The following is a 21728-nucleotide window of genomic DNA, read 5'->3' on the forward strand; positions in this document are numbered from 1 at the left end:
TATTTTATGTGTTTGTTTAGTGTGGGAGGTCCAGGGTCCTGCTCAGAGTTCACCTGTGTTAGGGGGAAGTTACTTGCAGGGAGAAAGCTGGAGAGGGGCTTGGGACAAGGGCCTGTAGGGCCAGGCCAAGGGGAATGGCTTTAACCTGCCCAAGGGGAGACTGAGATGAGCTCTTAGGCAGAAGCTCTGCCCTGTGAGGGTGCTGAGGCGCTGGCACAGGGTGCCCAGAGAAGCTGTGGCTGCCCCATCCCTGGCAATGTTCAAGGCCAGGTTGGACACAAGGGCTTGGAGCAAGCTGCTCCAGTGGAAGGGGTCTCTGCCCATGGAACTGGATGAGCTTTAAGGTCCCTTCCAAGCCAAACCAGACTGGGGTTCTGTGGTTTCTCTAGCACTGTCTCTCTAACTGCTGTCTCTGCAAATTGAATTGTTACGCTCCTGTTCCAGGGGATACTTTAACTTTGTCCTTTCTCTTGCCTTCTGTCTGTCCCTTGTCCCTCTTCCCACCTGACCCTTACTTACGTGCAGATTTGGAGATGGATAGTGTAAAGCCAGGCTCTGCGTATGTTACAGAGGCTCTGAACCACTCCCAGCCGAGCTCAGGTAGAGCCCATTGGTGTCCTAACCAAGTCTAACGCTGTGTGTGATAGCAATAACCATTTACTAACACCCTAGGTTTGGTTACAGAAGCTAGATGTAGTTGAAATAGTTTATTATTCATTTTATTCCTGTTCCTGTCTGTTGGCTGGAAGAGCCAAGGGCTGGTTCTCAGAATCCACCTTCTCACAGGCAGCTTTTCCACAAGGGATTTCGTTCAAGTCAATGAATCCAAACCTTAAAGAGTATGCTTCACAGAAGCGGGCTTGTATTGCGAGTGCTCAGCAGCATCAGGACTGTGTGACTCTTGGTCTGTGTATCCTAAATTACCTTCTTCCCCCCTGCAACTGCTGGATTTCTAAATACAGAGTGTTCTTCTCTTCCCAGGCTTTCAATGTGTGTCTCAGAAAGATGTCTGCAAAGAGCATGCCAAGCCCCATTTGACCACGTTCTGTAGGAAAGAGCTTGCTTGAATAAGAGAGAAATGTGGTGAACTCCTATAGTTCGATGGCAATGTAACAACCTTCATAGCAGAAAACAACTGTGTTGTTGTGTTGGCTTTGTCATGACGACGTCGTTAGAGCTTTCCAGAGCTAGCATGAGGGAAAATCAAAGTGCTCCAGTGGAGCTGAGCAATGAGGTATGTCTCAGGTATGTCTTAAGTACATGCCATGTACTTAACCAATTTGAGCTTCAGTTGTTGAGGGCTATTTGACAACAGATTGTTTGGTTAAATCCGATTTGGACTTCAGTTTTGCTGGATCAAAGTGCTCTGGAAAAAGATGTAAGTGGAATTTTAAGAGAGGCTGAGCAGCAAACTGTGGCGGTTTTGTTTTGCAGAAGTCTGGATCAGGGCTTTACAGTAAAGCAAAGTGTTTCTTGCGTAGTGTTCAGGCAATGCGTTGTCCTCTCGTGTCCCACTGCTTCATCCAGTCCTTTGGTGGCAGTGCATTTGCAGGGTAGCTACCTGTCACAGAGATCACCCCAGTCTGTTCTGTGGGTAAAATGGATTGCTTCGTGGCTGGCTGGTACTGAAGTGATGCCAAGAAAGGCAGCCAGCCAGCCAGCACTCCCTTGGGTCCTGCTGTCCACGATGCTGGGTTTACGTTTCATCGCATCTTGGATACATTAGGAATGCCAGCCTTCATCTTCCATAATTACGTTGCATTGCTTCTTGCTTTCGGTGCAAGAAATGCTGAGAAAGTGCTTATTTAACCTGAATTGCTCCAGTAATTACCTGGTTGTAGAAGGGGATTTATTGCAGTGACTGAACACAACTCTAACATGTTCCATTGCAGTGGTTTTAGTCTTTTGGGGCCCTCAAATTCATGCACAGAATTGTACCAGTCGGAACAGCAGCAGCGTTTTCCTCTTGGTTCTTCATTTCCTTGAAGTCTTCCTTTCTCTTTGCTCTCCCTCCTTTCTTTAAAGTGATTCTTCCCCCTGCTTTTTTCCCTCCTTCCCATTTTTTGGCTGAGCTAGAAAGGGACAAGGACCGTGGGCTGATCTGTGGAAATGCTGCTATATACAGGATGCATCTGGTCCTCTCTGCAAGTCACACCATCAGATCTGTGATTCTGCTGGAGAAGTATGAGTTCCCTCGAGCCTGTGTGCTGGGAACACATAAGTGATTGAAACTCTAAATGACAGATACTGTGTTCACCAGGCACGGAGGCATGGGTAGGTATGATGAGCATCCCAACTGCAGCAGTGTATGTGCTGCCCTGGATCCTACAAAATCAGGGTGCCCAGAGAAGCTCTGGCTGCCCCATCCCTTGCAGTGTTCAAGGCCAGGTTGGACAGAGGGGCTTGGAGCAACCTCTGACTATAAGAACATGTTTTTCTGTGCAGCTTGCTTTTGGATTCAGCCTTCAGCAGCATATCTGAAATACTCTTCCTGACCACCTAAATAAAGCCAATAAATCTTGGTATAAGTGAGGGACAAGCAGGAATTTGAAGTATTTCAGAGCAGTTCCTAAGGATACACAGCATTAGGAAGTCAATGTATTTTTTGTCTCCTTCTTAATCCTTTAATCCTTTACCAATGCAGATGTTTTCTGCACTGACAGCAGGAGGGAGAACCAAGCCTTCATTTTGGCAGGGCTTTTAAGCACCATGGTTGTGGTTCTTACCCACAGACTCTGGCGTTGTCGGTGGTGTTTGCAGCCAACGCAGCATTGGCAGTGTGAACGGATGAGGTATTTTTGGAACACTTCCTAGGTGCTATGGAAACACGTCTGGATGGTTATCAGGTGTTTGAGAGTAAATTGGTTGATGTTTTCTTCAAGAAGCTTGGATGGGAAAGTCTGGAGTTTCCTGGATTTGGGGATTGCTGATGGGTCCAGGGTCAGAGGAAGAGGAAGCTTGGCAGGGCAGGAGATCCATAGTTTGGGGAAGACCGGGAGAGAGTCTGGACTAAACCTAAAGGGCATCTGCAGTGATGAAGAGGAGTTTCCTCATTTCAGGAAGTGCTCAGGTGTGCAAAGTAGTTATTGCACATGAGCATTGCCTTGCACAAGCGCAAACTGAACAAGGCGATTGTGGGCTGCTTTGTACAGGACCAAGTGGTGAACACCCAGGCCAGGTTTGCACTCGCACAGCTGTGGTTATGGAAAAGGTCACACCAGAGCTGGTACAGCCAAAAATACCCCCCCTAAGGACCCAGTTGCGGTGTAGGCACAGCCAGAAGAGTCCCTTTGCTAGCTTAGGTTGTGGCAGAGCTCTGCCGGTTGGGAAGCATCTCCATCAGCACATCCTGCATCTCCACTGGGAGGCACTGCTGGTGTAACCACAGCATCAGAAACCACTTGGAGGGCTCCTCAAGTGCAGGGAAGCACAACTGGAAGGACAAGACAGATTGCTTTCTGCATTCCCTGTAGATTTCTTCCTCGTGCAGGGTCACTCTCCCCACTGAGGCTTTCTGAAGAAGCTGAACCCATGGGCTTCAGGCTTCACGTGTTTTTACAGGTAATTGCATGGCAAATCTTGGCCATGCTTCCTGGAGGAATTATACTTGGAAAAGAAAGCGTGGTGTACGGCTCTGTATGCATGAGTTCAGAAACAATTACATAGCTCCCTGAATTGTGGAGGTAAGAAAGAGCTATAGTCATCTTCCCCTTATGGAATCCTTCATGCCTCACCTCTCTGCAGAGTTTTGGGGGAGAGTCCACCAGCATAGGATGTCTGGTTGGGAAGCAAAGTGGTAAAGCGTGGCTGAGCACAGGGGTGTTCGAGGCACTGATGTGCTATGAAGGCCAGCTTTGCTTTTCACATGTTCTGCGCTGCTTTCTCACTCTGCCTGCTCTTCACTTATTCAGGTTGGAGGGGTTGGTATTTTTAAACTAGATGGGTTTTTTCCCTTTCACACAAGCTCTGTCGAAATAGGACCTAACTCTAATAATAGTTGGCTTGAGCACAGCTCCATGGTTATGCTAAGAGCTTGGAAATCATGGGGAAAGGTGGTTTGTTTTCCCTCTGCTTTCGTCCTGAATAATCCTGCAAATCAGTGTGGGAGCCAGGCTGTGGCTTAAAAGCATTCTCATGGAATCCCAAACTGGGTTGGGTTGGAAGGGACCTTAAAGCTCATCCAGCTCCAGCCCCTGCCATGGGCAGGGACACCTTCCACTAGAGCAGCTTGCTCCAAGCCCGTGTCCAACCTGGCCTTGAGCACTGCCAGGGATGGGGCAGCCACAGCTTGAAAGCCATTTCCTCTAGGCCTGGCCCTACCTGCCCTTGTGAAAAGCCCACACTGGCAAACCCCTGTGTTTGGCTTTCTCCGAGGGTCTTGGATTGGGCACAGCTACGGTGTCTACTGGGGCCATGTAGAAATGGATCTCCTCCAGCAGCAAGGCAAGAGCATCCCTGCCCCTCTCTGCCTCTCCATCCTTCTCTGTCCTCCCTCCTTTTCTTCCCCTCTCCCTGGTAGTGGATTCGATACCTGCAAAGGGCATTCCTGTGGATTCTAGGACTCGCTTTGCTAGCCCGTGAGTCAGCCTGGCTCTGTGATTAATGCACCAGGCTTTGGTGATCTGAAGTTTCATCTGCCGGATTTCATTCAGGAGCTGGTCTCAGTGCCGTGCTCACTCTTCTTCAGCGTTTAATCCTGTGACTGCAGTGGGAAGCTTGCTGCTAATTCTTTGTCTTGTTCTCATGGGAACTGCTTTTGCTTAAGGGAAGGCAAGTAAAAGGCCTCTATTACCTGCTTGGCTGTGCATCACCTCAGTCCTGACTCTGGTTTTGCCTTTGCAAATGCACTGTTTGGCACTTGTAGACCTGGACAGCCATGGCAAACCATGGCTACGTCCACCGTAAGAACAAGTCACCACCCGACTGTCCAGGTACCCTGTGACAAGGTGATTCCTTTCTGTCCAGCCTGGCTTCTGTGAGCTCTGTGGATCGAATCAAATCACTTTGATGGTGTCCCAGGACGGTCTATTGCATGGTGTGCTGTTCTGTTGGGGTTTCTTCAATCTCTGAGCCTGCTTTCATCTATAATCCTGGTTTCTTCCCCAAACCCCTTTATTTAAAGGGAGGGGGGTGTTTATTTGGGAGGGGTCTTTGTGTGTGTTTTGAGAGCATTTGAGTGCAGGATGCCAGGTTGGACAGAGCCATGGGTGACATGGTCCAGTGTGAGGCCTCCCTGCCCATGGCAGGGGCTTGGAAGTGGATGATCTTAAGGTCCTTTCCAACCCAAACCCGTCTGGGATTCGATGACAGATCGAGCTGAGTAAGGCTCAGCACTGAAAAATACCGGCTGCCTCACTTCTAATAATGGGTTGAAGCTTCCTGCAGCGGTTGAATTTGCAAAACCAGGCTATATTAATAACAGGTTTGGGCTCTCTGCCTTCCCAGTACTGAACTAAGTGCTGCAGGATAGCTTCAAACTCCCCAGGCAGAGTGGGATGTACACACGCTCCTCAGTGGGATGCAGTGCTGCGCCAAAGGCAGAGCTGCCATTTCCAGGTGTGGAAGGGCCCCATCTCTGGTTGCTCAGGTTTCATTCCCTAAAGAAGGATGTTTTGGAAACAAGCATGAAGTGTTTAGAGGAAGCAAAGCGCAGGTGGGGATAGGTGTGCCATTGTCCAGCAGGTATAGTAGGGTAGCTCCTCAAGCACTGCTGATCATCATGCAACCAGTGCTCAAAGGTTTTTCTACCTCTGAATTTGTTGTCTGGGTCTTTCGCGTGTCGATCTGTGCTGTTCATTCCCTCTTTGTGTTGGGAGATCACCACCTTTTATCCATAGGGTTGAGAGGAGGAACGTTCCTGGCACGGGCGTTTGTAGCAGGAAGAAGGGGTTGCATTTAGGAGTCGTGCGTGGCTGCTAAGGAGAGAAGTGATACGGTAGCGTGCTCGTTGCCCAAGCACAGCACTACCGGTAATAAATCCCAGTGTAATGAGCAGCTGGAGAAGGGCAGTATTTGGGACAACAAACAAGTCTGAGAATAACCCCTTTGCTTTGAGCAGCAGAAGAAAGGCGTCGTACCCTCCACAGCAGCAGCTGTATTTAGTCCTCAAGCATGGAATACACGCGGGTAAGGCAGGCAGGGTTTCCCGAGCCCGGTGACCAGCTTGGCGGGGTCTGCTTGCTGCCGCGGAGCACGGTGTGCTGGGGATGGGGATGGGGACGGGGACGGAGCAGGGCTGTAACAGGTCACCGTGCAGCGAGCTGCGTCCTTTGCCTTTGGTTTTAACAGCTGAACTCCTGGAGCTTTCAACTGACGGGGGTTGGATCCGATCAGTGCGGCCGCAGACTGCTGGTTGATGGGTGAGGGAAGAGGGTGATCCATGCCCGCAGCAGCGGCTCACGGGGGTGATGCTCAGGGGAACCAGCGCCCAGTGTTTGCCCTCCCGGCCCCATGAGGAAGCCGAGCAGCGGCCCCGCTCGGGAGCCGGCGTGGAGGGAGGCACCTGCGGGAGGTGGAGCCGGCTCGGCCGGGGAGGGGCTTGGCAGAGCCGCAGAGGCGGTGAGCGCCCAGCGCCCCGCTCCGCTCCGCACCGCCGGGCAGAGCCGAACCGAACCGAACCGAGCCGAGCCGTCCGCGGCTGCAGCCCTCGGTGCAGGGACCGCGGCCTCCTGATCTCCATCATCCCCCCCTCCAACCGGGTGAGAGCTCGGGCTCCTGCGGCCACTTGTTGCTTCGTGCCTATTGAATGTGCGGGTGCATGGTTGGGGGGGGGAAGAGGCGGTTTGGTCCTTGGGACCCCCTGGGCATTGGGTTCTCCTTCAACCGAAGGCTGATGGAGTAAACGCCGTGTACTTCCCCCCTTCCCCTCCCCATGCTGATTTACCCCGGTTTTCGATTGCGCCTTTCTCCTTCCGTAGTTGTAAAGTGGTTTATGGGACTTGCTTCGGGGTGTGCGGCAAGCCGGAGCCGGTAAAGGGAGCCTCCTGCAGGGGATGGGTTGTGTGAGGATTCCCAGCCGAGGGAGAAGGGATTCCAGCTTGCATGTCCCTGCGAGAGCAGGGCTCCCTGCTCCCGTTTATACCCAGCTGGCAGATGGGAACGGCTGGAATCTCGATTGCAATGGCTTTTTGCATATCGCTTTATCCCCCGCCCCGGAGGACAGAGGATGCATTCCGAGGCGTTCCTATTCCTCCTTCTGTTGTCTGGGAGAAGGGGGCTTCCTGTCACCATGCCTTGTCTGTTCCCATTGGATCACAAAACCTCCTAGAAGCTCCGGTCCGTTTGAAAGGCTGAACGGTTTGAAAGGCAGGAGCTCATTCTTTATGACAGAGAAGGCAGGAGGCCTCCCCTTTCCACTCTTCCCTGACCTCCTTTGTTCTGGGCACCACATAGCAATGGTAAAAGAGCCTGATTTGGAATCAAAGCCCTTGCTGGTGAGATAAAGGAAGAGAATAAAGCAGGCAAAGCAACGTAATATCTGCATTCCTAAGTCTGAGAAAGCAGATTTCAAATCCCCAAACAGATTGGGCCCAATTTTCTTTTCCCATAAAGCTTTTGTATCCTTCTTTAGCTGCGTAAGGAGGATGTACGGGAAGATGCCGTTTTCATCCTCTTTAAAGCTGCTGATTCCTGCTGGTGCTGCTTAAGGTGACTGCAGTGTGGACGAGGCTCACGCCTGTTGTCTTCAATAGTTTCCACTCCAGGTGCATGCAGTTGTGCTTCCAAAGGCAGAATGGTCTCGTGCAGGTGTTAATAGCTAACGTATAAATCACTCAGGAAGTCAGGATTGTGACTGCAAAGAACCAGAACGATACCAATCTTGGAAGAGGAGGTCACTGTGATTTGCAAGTAACTGGTCTGGGCTGTAAACAGCTGCCCTCTGGCTACTGAAAATGGAGATCAGCATCATCTGGGAGTGAAGGGATTGAGAGAGGAGCAGCAGCAGCGCTACTTGTCCTACTGGGAGTGCCACATACTTCAGAGGAGCCCATACCGAGGGTTGAGGTAATGGCTGCACCGTGTGGCTTAAGAGAAGGCAGGTAGCGTGCTTTGACCCGAGCCTCCTCCTTATTCCAGCTGGATTGCTCATCTCCCTTCCTGGTGGGATGTAAAGTGGCTTTCCGGAGCCTTGCGTAAGAGCAGACACCCTCTCGCTCCAGGATCGGGCTCCATCTGCCAAACTCCTCATTATTCAGCTTGTGTTGGCTGTTGATTCATGTCAGATCTCTTCTCATCACTCGCCTCCTCCCACCACCCGAGCTGGAGCGTGCTGCCATGCAAAACTGGAGTAACTGGCCTGCCGCAGTCACTCTGGTTATCCTGGTTCAGCTGATGGGGCTGAAGCGTTGTGTTTGAGTGACTAGTGAAGGCTCCAGGCTGCGTGTGTGTGTCCAAAGCACTCGATGTCATCCGGGGTTGGCTTGGGTTACTGTCAACCTCTTGGAAACTCTCCTATACTGATGGTAGCAGAAGTGGAAATGGTGTGGGTGAGGCTCAGTGGCGTCACTCAGGCTGTTGTAAAGCTTTTGAGCAGGGAAGGATACTGCACGCAGCATGGGGTTTGAATAAGGCAGGGCAAAAAGGCAGTTAGCTTTGAGGTTTCGGACTCCTCTAGAGCCGTGGCCACTGTAGACAGGACAATGAATGTTTGGTGTGGATTGTATGAGAAGAAGGTTGGAGTCAGGCAGTAAGAAACTACACCTGTAAAGTTAGAATCATAGGATCCTATCCAGCAGCTCAAAGTAATCACCAACAGAGAACATGGGGCATGTTCATCACTGGCAGCTGCTGAGGTGGCAGTCACCTAATGGGTTAGGTGGCAACGTGGCTCTTGGGTTTTCTCTCCTCTCTTCCTTATTTACAAGTGTCTGTAGAGTACCTAATACACGATTGCAGTACACAGTGTGAATGAGAAAGAAAGACATTCCAAGGGTCTTGCCCGTTTCCTCCTAGGTCTGCATTTCCCAGTTTGCTCCCTTGTCTCCCAGTCCTGCTGCTGGCTCTGTGACCACCGTGTCATTTGAGCTGCTGATGCTGCTGCCTTGTGTGCTGCACACCCTCATCTCTACTCTCTATCCCAGTGTTGGCCTCTGATAACTTCTTCCCCATCTAGTATAATTTCCTCACTTCCCCTCAGCTCCTTGTGTCCCCTACCTGAAGCCCATCCCTGCTGCATCACCAGGACTGCAGTCAGCGCTGCTTTTTTGTCCCAGATAGGATTCAAACATGTTCATGGGATTACTAGAGTGAACTTGTCAGGTCCCTTTGGAACCTCTTTCCTTTCCCAGTTAGCCTTCAGCTGACTGATTTCCATCTCCTCTCCATAGACTGCTTCCATCAGGGTAGGTGCACTGCAGGGAATTAGTGCAGAGATGTCCCATGGTCTGTTTGTTTAGGAGGGCAGGTTGTGTTACCTGATGGTATTACTTGGTATCAGACTTCCCTAGCTGTATGTACATGACATATCTAACTCACCTCGTGGTTATCATTCTTATCCCTTTATAAACACTCAGCAAATTTGACAATGAGGAGCATGGAAAGAAGTTTTGCCATTGTAAATAGTGCCTGTTTTTTGTCTGCGTTGACATGAAACTTTCTCCACTCACTTCAGGCTGTAGATGCTCCTTGTGCGCATCCTTACCGATGGGTGCTTTGAGTTAAATCAATGGTGCTGAAAGGAATCGGTGCTGCTGGTGAGAAGCAGGTGAGGAGGGGGACTGATTAGACCCAACTGAAGCAGAACCTGACAGAGGCTCTGCATGAAAAAGCACCGAGTGAGTTGCCAAAGCTGGTCCGTCTCCAGCTAACCAAAATAAGCCAGTTCTCCAGCTTGGGCCAAAGGCTGATGTTGGCAGGGATGAGGGAGTGCTGCTCTTCTGAGGAGATGATTGCTCCAGCCCAAAGCATGGTTCCAGAAGCTTGGGCAGATGCAAGGATGAACGTGGCTTCTTTGCTACTAGACTTTGTAAGAACAGCACCGTCGCTTCCTGCTTTGCTCTCCGTGTGCATGGTGATAGCTGGAAATCTGTGCTGCTTCTTGCCATCATAGTTAATTGGAATGGTTTTTACCTAATGGCACTTCTATCAATCCCCTTTAACCTATTTCATGATTACTTGCAACACAAAGGCCAGCTTTAACTGATGTCAGCCTGGCACGAGGTAAGCGCTGCAGCATCAAAGAGCATTTTTACTTCTCTTTACCGAGTAAATCAGTAAGCACACATTTATGAAGGTTATTTGTGATTCTCTTCCTGAAAACCTTTATGACCAGTGAGGGAGTCTAGTGCAAAGAGGAGTGTAATTATGGATGTGGTGTTGGTCGGTCCTTCTTCAAACCCAGCCTCCTATTCGAGGACTGAAGGATGGTGCTCGGTGGTGCATGGTTCCAGATTCTGGTTGGGATTTTAGGGCTGTATAAATAAGCTTCCAAAATAGAATGTGCTGTGGCAGGAGGAAGGGAGGAAAATGTCTTGTTGCTAAGGAACATGACAGAGAACTGGGAGATGTGACTCAGTTCTTGGCTTCATGTAACTTCTCTTCAGGAAGATGTGGGTCCACAGAGCTTGTCTCTGCGAGTGTGAAGCAATGGATATTTACTGAGGTTTTGAGAAGATGCTGTGTGGGGAGCCAGTTGAACTCAGTCCACTTTCACAATCAAGTGTACTTCTGAGTGTCTGCAGCATCAGGAGCGCGGGGAAATAGTGACAAACCAACCCTGGCTTCTCATCTCCTGGTTCCTCTTCCTCAATAGAGTCTGTTGCTCCTTTCTCCCCCTGTTTAATATTAGAGGAGGATGGATCCTGAAGGTCTAATAGCCTGGAAAGATGATAGCTTGACTTGCTGCAAATCTCTCTTCAGAGAGGAGGGATTTGGCTTTTGGTTTGTAATACCTACCTGCAGCTTCTTCTATGCCATCCCCATGCCTTTTCCCAGCTTTGGTGTTGTGACTGGGTATCACAGGTTGCTTGTACCTTTTCAGCTGTGCAGCTACATGTGCTCATGTGCCTGACCTTAGCACCACGCTCTCCTCACACGGCTGGGACCTGGGGTCTGTAAAATCACTGCTGATAATAAGAGAAACCCAGCATAAGAGAAATAAAGGTGGCCGTGTGCTGGGGCAGCGCACACCCTCCAAGATGTTCTTTCAAAGTCAAAGTTTACTAACCCTGTGTTAGAAAGTGCTCTGTTGTCAGGTTCCAATCCACCCTATTAGTGATAGCAACAGGAGATAGAGCAGGTGTTCTGTGTTTGTTTAGCATGGGTTTGGTTTCCCTTGGCAAAGTGTGCTACGGGAAGGTGCCATTATCCTGTCCAAAATGCAGGACCATGCGCTGGATGGGCACCGAGCAAGCACTGTCAGTGTGCAAGACTTGAAATGTGTTTTGTTCTGGGAGCCTTTGTTTCAGGGGTTTTTGGTACTGAAAAGGGGAGGAAAATGCAAGCACAAGATGATCTGGGGGGGCACAGGAAAGCTTCAGTTATTAAAAGGCTTCTCCTCTTTGTTTGCCAGGATTCAAAGCCAAGGAGTGAGGAGACAGTGCTCTTTTCAGGGAATCGTGGAATGGTTTGGATTGGAAGGGACCTTAAAGCTCATCCAGTTCCATGGGTAGGGACCCCTTCCACTAGAGCAGCTTGCTCCAAGCCCCTGCATCCGACCTGGCCTTGAGCACTGCCAGGGATGGGGCAGCCACAGCTTCTCTGGGCACCCTGTGCCAGCGCCTCAGCACCCTCACAGGGAAGAGCTTCTGCCTAAGAGCTCATCTCAGTCTCCCCTCGGGCAGGTTAAAGCCATTCCCCTTGGCCTGTCCATACAGGCCCTTGTCCAAAGCCCCTCTCCAGGTTTCTTATCAGCCCCTTTAGGTACATTCCTAACCCACGAAGGATATATCGTGGCCAGCATGAGCCATGCAAGTGCCTTGAAGCAGATGCTGGCACATTTCTCCATGAGCAAGCTTCATAAAGCATATCCCAAAGTGCCTTTTCAGTCTGGGCACTGCCCTGCTTTTAATGAAGTAATTGTTATTTGATGGTTTTTATCAGAGCCAGGGGAATCTCAAGCCTCACTTCTACTACAGAAGCTTGGTGGTGTAACATGCAGCATGGTTTGATGGATCAGTGCTCCTCAGGGGGGTACAGACTATGGCAGCTGCCCAAACCCACAATAAACTACCTGGCATCAACATTCCTTTCCCTTCCCACCACATAGAGACGTTGTCCAGTGTAGTTATGTCAGCCCCGGGTGTGAGATTTCTTCTCCCTCCTAATAGACATTGTCGTGCCAGCAAAGCTTCACAAGGAGCCCAGCCTCAGGTGAGGGGTGTTTTGCAGCCAGTCTCACTATGGAGATGGAGACCTTGTTGTTGCTGGTTCAGGCCCTGTGATTTATCCAGACCTGAGGAAAAGCAGCCCTTGGTTCTTCTAGGAAAGCCTCTGTTTCTTGGCTTACAGTGGTTAAATCCCAAGTGGAAAGTAGTATGGATGAACATTAGGATTTGTGTTTTTTGTTTGCCTTGCAGTTGGTAGCTCGTGTCTCTGACTACAGCAACCATTTAAAACTGCCCTGTAGGAATGCTGCTGTATCTGAATTTACTTCTAGGACCTTTGCTGAGCACCTCATGTGGAGACACAAGCTGTGAAGGGTTCAGATGTATCATATCCCCACGTCATTGGTGTTGCTAGCTTGGGGGTCAGAAAGCATTTCCCCTTTGCTTGCTGTTTGTTGGCAGGGCAGCTTGTCCTTTATCAGACACCTGCTGGCTTTTTTGATCTGCTTTTCATTAACCTGTCAGCAAAGAGATGACTGCTCGGGTTGTCTTGTTGTTCTCCTTTTCTTCCCCACCCAGGAGAGGCTGAACTCCTACCAGTGAATCATTCCTGCGTAGGTATAAAGCTCTGGAGTCGCTTTAGCCTGAGAAGCTCTCCTACGGAGCAGGCAGTGATTCAGAGGAGAGCAGTGCAGGCAACTGTTTAACCAAGGCACAGTGCAAACTTGTGCACAGGCTGTGGATCAGGGAATTTCTGGCTATGGAACCTGCTCTATGGCAGTGTTGTGGACACTGCTGTGGAAAACAAGGGGATTATTTTACCCTGCACCGAGTGGCTTAAAGGCAGAACAGATTTATTGTGGTTTAGAACTCAGCTCTCCTTTCTGGTTCGTGATCCAAGCAAAGTCCCTCTGTGCATCCCGGAGGTGCATCCCTTGCACCTTTTCCTGCATTGACGAACCAAGGTGACACCCAAAAGTCACTTGCTGTCCTGGTCACCAGCATTAGTGGGATTTCTGCAGTGCTGGACTGCATTTTTCTCCATTGGACTCGTTTTTCATTATGTGGAATAAGATCCTCCGTGAAGAACTGTGTGCAGTCTGTAACTGAACACCTGTGTATTACTCATTGCTTCATTTGTCTCTTTATTTGACTGCTGTAAAAGCATCCGTCTCAGACCTATCACCTCCAGCTTTGACATTGCCCCAAGTCAGGATGAGACCTGCATTCGGGGGATGGCTGCTCCATCTGTGGCAGTGTTCAAGGCCAGGTTGGATGGGGCTTGGAGCAAGCTGCTCTACTGGAAGGTGTCCCTGCCCGTGGCAGGGGTTGGAACTGGATGAGCTTTAAGGTCTCTTCCAATCTGAACCAGTCTGGGATTCCATGATTTATTCTTGAGGAGGACCGACAGGAGGTGATCAGTGATCAGTTAAAGCCCCCATAGCCACACTTTGTGATGCTCAGGGCTCGTGTTTTGTTAAGTGATTTGGAGTTGATGCAGACATGGGGTTTGTGGGAGATTTGAGGCTTTCAGGTGTTCAGATGCATTTGGCTGCTGCGGATTGTGGTGTTGCCACATCCAAAAAGCAACACTCTGCTTACATAGATGGAAGCTTGTTAAGGTCATAAACAGAGGGATGGCATCAATACTTGGTAAAATAGAAGGGGAAATACTCAGCTGTTTGAAGGGATTAAACCAACTTGAAGCCTATGGTATAATCTTGTTCCTGGGACAGGGTTTTCCGTGCTGTCTGCTTGAGGAATACCCTGCCTGCCACTATGAAGCCTTACCCCATAAATCCCGGGTTTGCCGAGTCCCACTCCCAAAGCTGCTCACTGCATTTCCAGCTGTGTGTGTTGGCGAGGCGCAGTGACCCCAATGTCACCAGGACTCCTCATTGCTGTTGTGGTTTCTTTGAACCAGCCTCACTCTGCTGGACCCTGATGACAGGGCTCTGGGGTTGTCTTTGCTCCCTGGGATCGGAGACAGGAGCTGGGGAGAGGGATTGCTGGTGCTGCCGGAGGCTTTAGAGCCTCGCAGAGCTGTAAAGGCTTCCTCACAAAGCAGCACAGCCTTTTCTACCCTGGGATTTGTTCTTTTCAATAGAGCTCTTCTGGTTTTACCTCACCTACACAATGGCACTTTTGTTGGGGGAGGCCTCTCGGCCTCAGGAAGAGAAGTTGACATCCAAGGGCATTGTGCTGCGTCCCATGGGAATGCTCAGCCTCTCCTTCCAATCTGCACGGGGTTATTTGTGTCACCCACTTCTGCCCTGTGTGACTCCCCACATCCTTCCACTGTGGAGGGACTGGCTGGTGTGAATGGGGACCGATTGCACCCGTGTGGCACTGCGGAGAGAAACGGAACAGGAGGTTTGGAGGCACAGCTCTCTTCCCTTTGTAGGCTCCTGGTATTTATTCTGGAGAGGATAAACTGCATCCCTTCGAGTCAGCTGCCTTAGTTTGCTGTTACATCCAACAAAGACAGTAATGTTTTCATCTTGCAATGGCTTGAGAAGGCTCGGAAAGCCCTGGAATGGAGCGTGCGGCCGCAGCTGCAGCGAGGGCCATTCACACTGCAGGTGTGCTGGAAAGAGCACTCGGAGCCAAACGTCCTCCACGCTCAGATATGATTAGGCACTCCTTTGTTCTGGAGCCCACTAAGACCACTAGAATGAGAGTAAAGTTACTGCCAGCGCATTTCTTTGTGCTCATGGATTGCAACCCGCGTTGGTCCGTGCACACGAGGTGACCGGGTTTGTTGCTTTAGCCTTTTGCATTCGCCCAGCTCTCAGATGCTGCTCACTGTCCGGTATTCCATGTGAGATCCTTCGGGATGCTCCCACCTGCAGCTGCTTCGCTGATGAATGTGTCTTTGTGTTCAGTTCTCCTGTTATTTCTGCACTAGCACCAAAGCCAAGTCTCTGCTGAGTATGGGACCTTGGAATATCTGTAATTGGAATTACTGTCACTCCAGTGCTTGCTCGCCCTGTAGAACGTGTTATGCTTGGCCTTGCCTGACTTGAGACCAACCTAAACCTAAACCGAGGTGGTTTTGCCTGTATTTTGTTGTGCAGTGTCCAAAAAGCACGGCAAGCTCATCACCTTCCTGAGGACATTCATGAAGTCGCGCCCAACCAAGCAGAAGCTGAAGCAACGGGGGATACTGAAGGAAAGGGTGTTCGGCTGTGACCTGGGGGAGCATCTTCTCAACTCTGGCCATGACGGTAAGAAACACTCCGTTCTTGACTTCTTCCTCTGTTGGGGATCTTACTTGAGGGTGATGGTGACCAGTAAAGGGCTAGTTGGGGCTAGCAGAGAAACAGGTAACGGAAGAGAAAGCTCCAGGGAGACCTTAGAGCAGCTTCCAGTGAGTAAAGGGGCTACAAGAAACCTGGAGAGGGGCTTTTTATAGAGAAGGTAGGGATAGGATAAGGGGTCATGGAAGGAGTTAGGTTTAGACTAGATCTAAGGCAGAAGCTCTTCCCTGTGAGGGTGCTGAGGCGCTGGCACAGGGGGCTCAGAGAAGCTGTGGCTGCCCCATCCCTGGCAGTGTTCAAGGGCAGGTTGGACACAGGGGCTTGGAGCAAGCTGCTCTAGTGGAAGGGGTCCCTGCCCATGGAACTGGATGAGCTTTAAGGTCCCTTCAACCCAAACCAGGCTGGGGCTCTAATAGGAAGCAAACGTGGTTGATGTGGGAGTGCTGGAGCTGGCAATGAGTTCTCAACCTTTCAATGTCTCTGAGTAAAGAGTGAATAAGGGTTTTTTTTATTCTTTTTTTTAAGGGAAATAGACTTTATTTTAGACTTCACTTAGAAATTAGACTTTATTTCCGTGTCAGTGTCAATGAATGATTAACTGGTGCGTTAAATCCATACGTTTCTCTGACTCGGGACCTTACAGTGTAAATCCTTCCTTTGCCTTCTCCCTTGGTTTCACAAAGCTCACAGGAGTTCAATGGGCACAACGTTTGATCACAGTTTCCTCTTCCCTCAGCTTGTCAGGGTGAGGTTTCTGTAGCTCTTCTCAGTCCCTTTCACTTCCCATCAGCAGTTGAGGGAGGCAGCAGAGAAGTTCTGCCCTTCCCAAGGAAAACTTGCGCTGTTGTTAGTGCTCCTCCTTGGATGAACTTTGCTTTCACGTGCTCTTTCCTACCCTCTCACTTTGGGGTTGGGAGGTACCTGCATTGCTGTGGAGCAAACCCAACGCAGGGATTCTTTCATGGCTCGCACGGTTTCAACATGCACTCCCTGGCTTTACACAAAGTGTTTTACTACCGGTTGGTGAATAACATGAGCTTGTTCTTATGGAACCAGGGCTGTAGCAAGGCTCGTTGGCTTGCTAACTGGAGCCAGTCTTTATTGCTGGGCCTTGAAAAGCATCAGAGAGCCAGAAACAGGGTGGTTTGGAGACAGAAACAGACAGTAAGCCATGGAAGAACTACATTAGGGGTAGGTAATTCACACCACCAGCTAGCTCGAGAGCTGGGTTTATGTTCATGCTGTGGGAGCAATGTGGGAGGGCAGGAGGCACGCCAGCAGAGTGAGCTCATTCACAGGAAAGAGAGAGTTCTCTTTTATCCCCAGCCCTCCCCCTGCCCATTTTAGCTAGGCAGAAGTCAGCAATAACTAAAGCTTATCCCTGGCTTGGCGTGCGTTGCATTTAGCATTAAAAGGCACATCCTGAGCTCAACTGGATTGTTCTAAGTCCACCGGAGGCTCCTGTTTGACAGTCACCTCCCATCACGTGTGCCTGAATGACTGCTGCACAGGGCTAATGAGGCCTCTTCACCTGAGGAGCTGCCAGTTGCTTTCAGCCTTGATTACTAACTCTTTCCTAACTGCCTGGAGTGGAGCAGGTCCAATTTGGATGCTGCTAACAGGGGCATGTCTCCTTTTCGCACAGCAGGGCTGGTTCTGGGTGTGATTCAGCTCTCTGACCTGTATTCCAAGTGATGTAATCCTGGGGTTGGTTTTGTGGAGATGTTGCTGTTTTCCTGGGAGCCAGGCTCCGTGCATGAGCAGCGTTTCAAGATTCCCTCATCCCATAGCATTAATGTTGCTCAGTCTTGGAGGCAGCTGCTGAAAGGGGATGGAGATGCCAGAGCAGACCCCGGGTGGAATTGGAGAGAGCAAAGAGCTCGGCTTCCTCACCTCATAAGCAGAACATAACCAGGTAGTTTTATGGGAGCACAGTGTTTGAAATGAGCAGGAAGGTGTTCACGTGCTCCTCAGAAATGCAGTGTGGAACCAGGCTGCAGTTATGTTCAGAATCCGGTTCATTGCCAAAGCCTAAAGAGGGGCTCTTCACCGGGGACTGTAGCGACAGGACAAGGGGTGATGGGTTTGAGCTGAAACAGGGGCAGTTCAGGTTGGAGATAAGGCAGAAGCTCTTCCCTGTGAGGGTGCTGAGGCGCTGGCACAGGGGGCCCAGAGAAGCTGTGGCTGCCCCATCCCTGGCAGTGTTCAAGGCCAGGTTGGACACAGGGGCTTGGAGCAAGCTGCTCTAGTGGAAGGCATCCCTGCCCGTGGCAAGGGTTGGAACTGGATGATCTTAAGGTCCTTTCCAACACAAACCAGGCTGGGATTCTGTGCTTCTATGCAGCACATTCAGTGTAACCTCTGGCTCAGGTGGAGGCCGTGTTCCCTTTGGAGGTAGAGAGACTTTTTTTCCCCTATTTTTCTTTGCCTCTCACCAAATCGAACTTAAATTTAGCTTGACCCCAATTAGAAAGCATTGTGCTTGCAGAGGCTGTGTTTGGTTAGTGTGGGAGCTGGTGAAGTGCTGCATTGCAGCATCTGTGCCATGTCCTCATTTGTGCCTCTGAGTACGTTGAAACAGAGCGTTCTATGGCTTCAGGGTGCCCAGAGAAGCTGGGGCTGCCCCATCCCTGGCAGTGCTCAAGGCCACGTTGGACACAGGGGCTTGGAGCAAGCTGCTCTAGTGGAAGGTGTCCCTGCCCGTGGCAGGGGTTGGAGCTGGAGGAGCTTTAAGGTCCCTTCCAACACAAACCAGGCTGGGATTCTGTGAGTCCATAAGAAATAAAACAAGCACCCGGTGTCCATGTGGCTTGTTGGGGTTCCTCCAGTGTTACCTGTTCCTTCGAGCCATGCCCTGGCTACAGCTGAGTGATGCAGTTGCCTTTGGTGCTCATTTATTGCAGATTTGAGCTAGGGAAGAGTGCTGGGATCAGAACAGGAACATAAGGAATGAGATCTTGGGCAGCATCTTGGCAGGGATCTGTAGAGACCTGGTTCCCCTTAGCTCAAGGGTAAGGTTGGTCATGTCTGTGTTGTCACTTTGGTTCATACTTTTAATGTGAGGAGTCCCATTTCCTAAGAGTTTTCGTGGTAATAAACATCTCCCTGGCTGGCTTTGGGTCTTTGCCACCCCGATTTGGAGTTCAGGACAGCTGAGTCTTAGTATTTAGCTTATATGGATGTTTCAGAGGGTAAACGCAACCATTTTCCCCTCTGTCCCTCTTGCTGCTAGAGAGTGAAATAGAACAGGACAAACCAGAAGCGAAGCAAACTTTGCTGGAAAGGAGAAAGTTATAAATATTTACAGATTTGTTGCTTTTCCCCCTTTTCCTTTCTTCAAACACTAGATTGAATTGTAAGCACAAGGCACGTCCTGGAATCCAAGAAGGCATGGGTGAAATCCCTGCTTGTGATGGCCTGGACCACAAAGGGGATTGCTTTGCACCAAGGTTTTTGCTTCAGAAAGTGCTTTCATGAGAAATAGCTCCTGAAGCTTTAGTACAGACTCATGGAATGGTTTGGGCTGGATGGAACCTTAAAGCTGAAGGAATATTGCTCAGGGAAAGAGTAAAGCCAACTCCATGAGCACAGTTTTGCTCATGGGAACATGGAATTGGAATGGGCTTTGTGCTGGGTTTAACAAACACAGACACCAGTTCTGGTGGGCCCTGAGGTTTCCTGAGCAGAGATGACTGGGGCTGGAGGCGTATCCTGTGTGTTACCCGGTGCTGAAGCGGCTTGTTTGTGGTGGCCATCAGGAGCTGGGTGCTGAGCTAAGGCAGGCCTTGATGGCTCTTGATACAGACCACATGTGTCATCAAGTCTGGTTGGCAGAACTGCAGGAAACCAGAACTATTAACTAACATTAGTGGAATTTTAGTGTAGATGCTCCTGCATCCTGTGACAAGAAACCCCCAGTGTTACGGTTGTGATTGGTTTGGGATCCAGAAGCTGGAATCGGGCTCTGAACTGGCAAGTTGACGTAGGGATTTATGCCACAGGCAGGGAGAGGGGCCTGAGAAAGTCACAACACGGTGACAGAAGCCACTGTTGTAACCTCAAGCCTCAGCCTGTGCTGTCATCTCATCGTTACATGACACGGTCCCCTCCAGGTGTGTGTCTATACATGCAGGTAAGGATGTAGCTGGAGGGCTTGGGACTCAAAGGGCAGGACAATGAAGTCACCATTCCAGCCAAGGGCTTCAGGTATCGCTATAGCCCTCCTTGGATTGCAGCCACTTCTCCAACCCAGCAGAATTCCCCCAAAATATCCATGCTGCTGCCATGATATATTTAGCTTAAAGAACAGCTCGTCCTGGTAACCAGATTAGGAAATGCATAGAGCAAGTCTGCTGAAGCTTTTTCAGTGTCTGGTTGTTATTCTGGCTCTGTCCGTGACAAGTAAGGACTTTGGGAAGCGTATTGTAGGTGCTGCATCCCTCACCCTTCCCCCTGTTGTCCCTTGACCCGGTTCACATTGTCACAACAGGTTGCTGCTCAGCTCAAATACCATAAATACCATGCAAACACTGTTCTCAGCGTGCTGTTTGTTGACCCAGCTCCATAAACCCCAGGGGGTGAGGCCTTGGAGCAGTGCATAGCTCTAGAAGGTCCCACACGCAGTGTGTGCATCACCCTTCCTTGGGCATTATCGGCCTCCTGGTAGGAATTGGGCAGGAATGTGCTATGTATTTATTTGTTTATGTATTTCTTTCAATGGGGAACCCTAATGAGATTCAAATGTGGATTGTTAAAGGCTTTGGGATTGTGGAGCTGAGCATTAGGGGCTTGTTCGAGCATTGGGCTTGGGTCAGCCTGGAGAAGAGAAGGCTCCTTAAGGGGAGACCTTAGAGCAGCTCCAGTGCCTAAAGGGGCTGCAGGAAACCTGGAGGGCTGGAATCTCTTTGCAGGAAGGGTTAGAATTTAGAATTTAGGGCCATTTTGTTGTGCCCTGTGCCCTGGTGAACAGCACCAGTGCCCTGTGCTCAGGACTCCCCTGCTGATTGCTAGGGAACCCATTAGTATGGCTCTTTCCTCAGGCTGCAGAGGGGGGAAGCACAGAGCATCTGAGTGCAGGGGAATGGCCTCACAGATGGCATTTGCTGCTTGATGGAAGGGGATTTGCCACTTGACCTGTTCAGGATCTGTCCCGTGGCAAGGTGATCAGACCTGTCATCTAACGTAAGGATAAATGTAGATTGGCACAGGAGCTTATGGAGGGATCCACTGGGATCTGAGCTTTTCCCATGCGGATTTGCTGATGCTCACAAGAGCCGAGTCCTGATTTTCCTTCGGTGTTCAGGGCAGTTTTACCTCCCTTTTATTAAGTGATTTGCTCCTTCTTCAGCTTCCAAGGGTGCACAGATAGCGCCAGCAGTGGGTGCTGCATGAGGCCGAGAAGTCAGCTGGAAGGAATTGGTTGGTGAAGCGGTTTGTGTATTAACTTGACACCTAATTATAGCCTCTGGGCTTATTCTTTCCATTCTGCCATAGCCTGGTTTGTCTGCAGCTTCTGTGAGTGGGGCACATTGTGTAGCTTCTAAATCCAGTCACGCTCTGGTAGACATTAGGGGGGGAAACTCTCAGTGGTAAAAGCTAAAACTGGCCTGGCTCTGGTACAGAAAGCAGCATCTCCTTAATGTTTGCATTTGCTTAAGGCAAGGGGTAAGGGTTAATCCTGGGTAGATTTGCAAACAAAAGAAATCTTTGGCTAATATTGTGTCTTTACTCAATATTGTAGCTCTCCTGGCGTGGAATTTCATGTCCATGGTTCTTGTGGGAGGTGTGATGGGACCTGCGCTCTCTCTGCTTGACCACAGTTGACTCTGTTCAACCTGATTCACATCCTGGCATTTCTTTAGAGCAAAGGAAACCTCTGACCGCTTTCCACACCAACTCCTAAAGTGAAATTCCTTACAGGCTCTCTCCTCTAAGAACTGAAGGAAGAACTAAAGCAATAGCTCAGCTGGGTTTAGTGTATGGCGCCTGACAAGACCGCAGCCTGCACCAGGACTTCAATCACATGCTCAACTAACCAGCGACACTTGCTCCTTAGTCCCACAGGTCCTCAAGAGCTGCACTGAATTCATTGAGAAGCATGGCATTGTGGATGGGATATATCGTCTGTCCGGGATTGCATCCAACATCCAGAAACTGCGGTAAGGGCACCACGTCTGACCCACTGGGATGGGCTCTTCACCCTCTG

The 21728-nt window shown here is 50.1% G+C and overlaps 1 protein-coding gene across 8 annotated transcripts in view; it reads left to right on the forward strand.

The window, feature by feature from the left end:
* The window catches only part of ARHGAP32 (Rho GTPase activating protein 32), a 176211-nt gene that overhangs the window by 135393 nt on the left and 19090 nt on the right, over positions 1-21728 (forward strand). For 6 of the 8 annotated variants that reach the window (XM_062617594.1, XM_062617593.1, XM_062617597.1 and 3 more), the window contains 3 exons: positions 526-600; positions 15341-15490; positions 21579-21681. In XM_062617594.1, coding sequence (XP_062473578.1) covers positions 526-600; positions 15341-15490; positions 21579-21681 — 328 coding nt within the window. The remainder of the gene's footprint in view (positions 1-525; positions 601-15340; positions 15491-21578; positions 21682-21728) is intronic. The other 2 variants (XM_062617598.1, XM_062617599.1) reach the window with 1 other exon arrangement.

This window comes from Pezoporus occidentalis, unplaced genomic scaffold, assembly GCF_034315485.1.
Source record: "Pezoporus occidentalis ecotype Australia unplaced genomic scaffold, CSIRO_AGI_Poc_V1 ctg199, whole genome shotgun sequence".
Classification (NCBI taxonomy): Eukaryota; Metazoa; Chordata; class Aves; order Psittaciformes; family Psittacidae; genus Pezoporus; species Pezoporus occidentalis.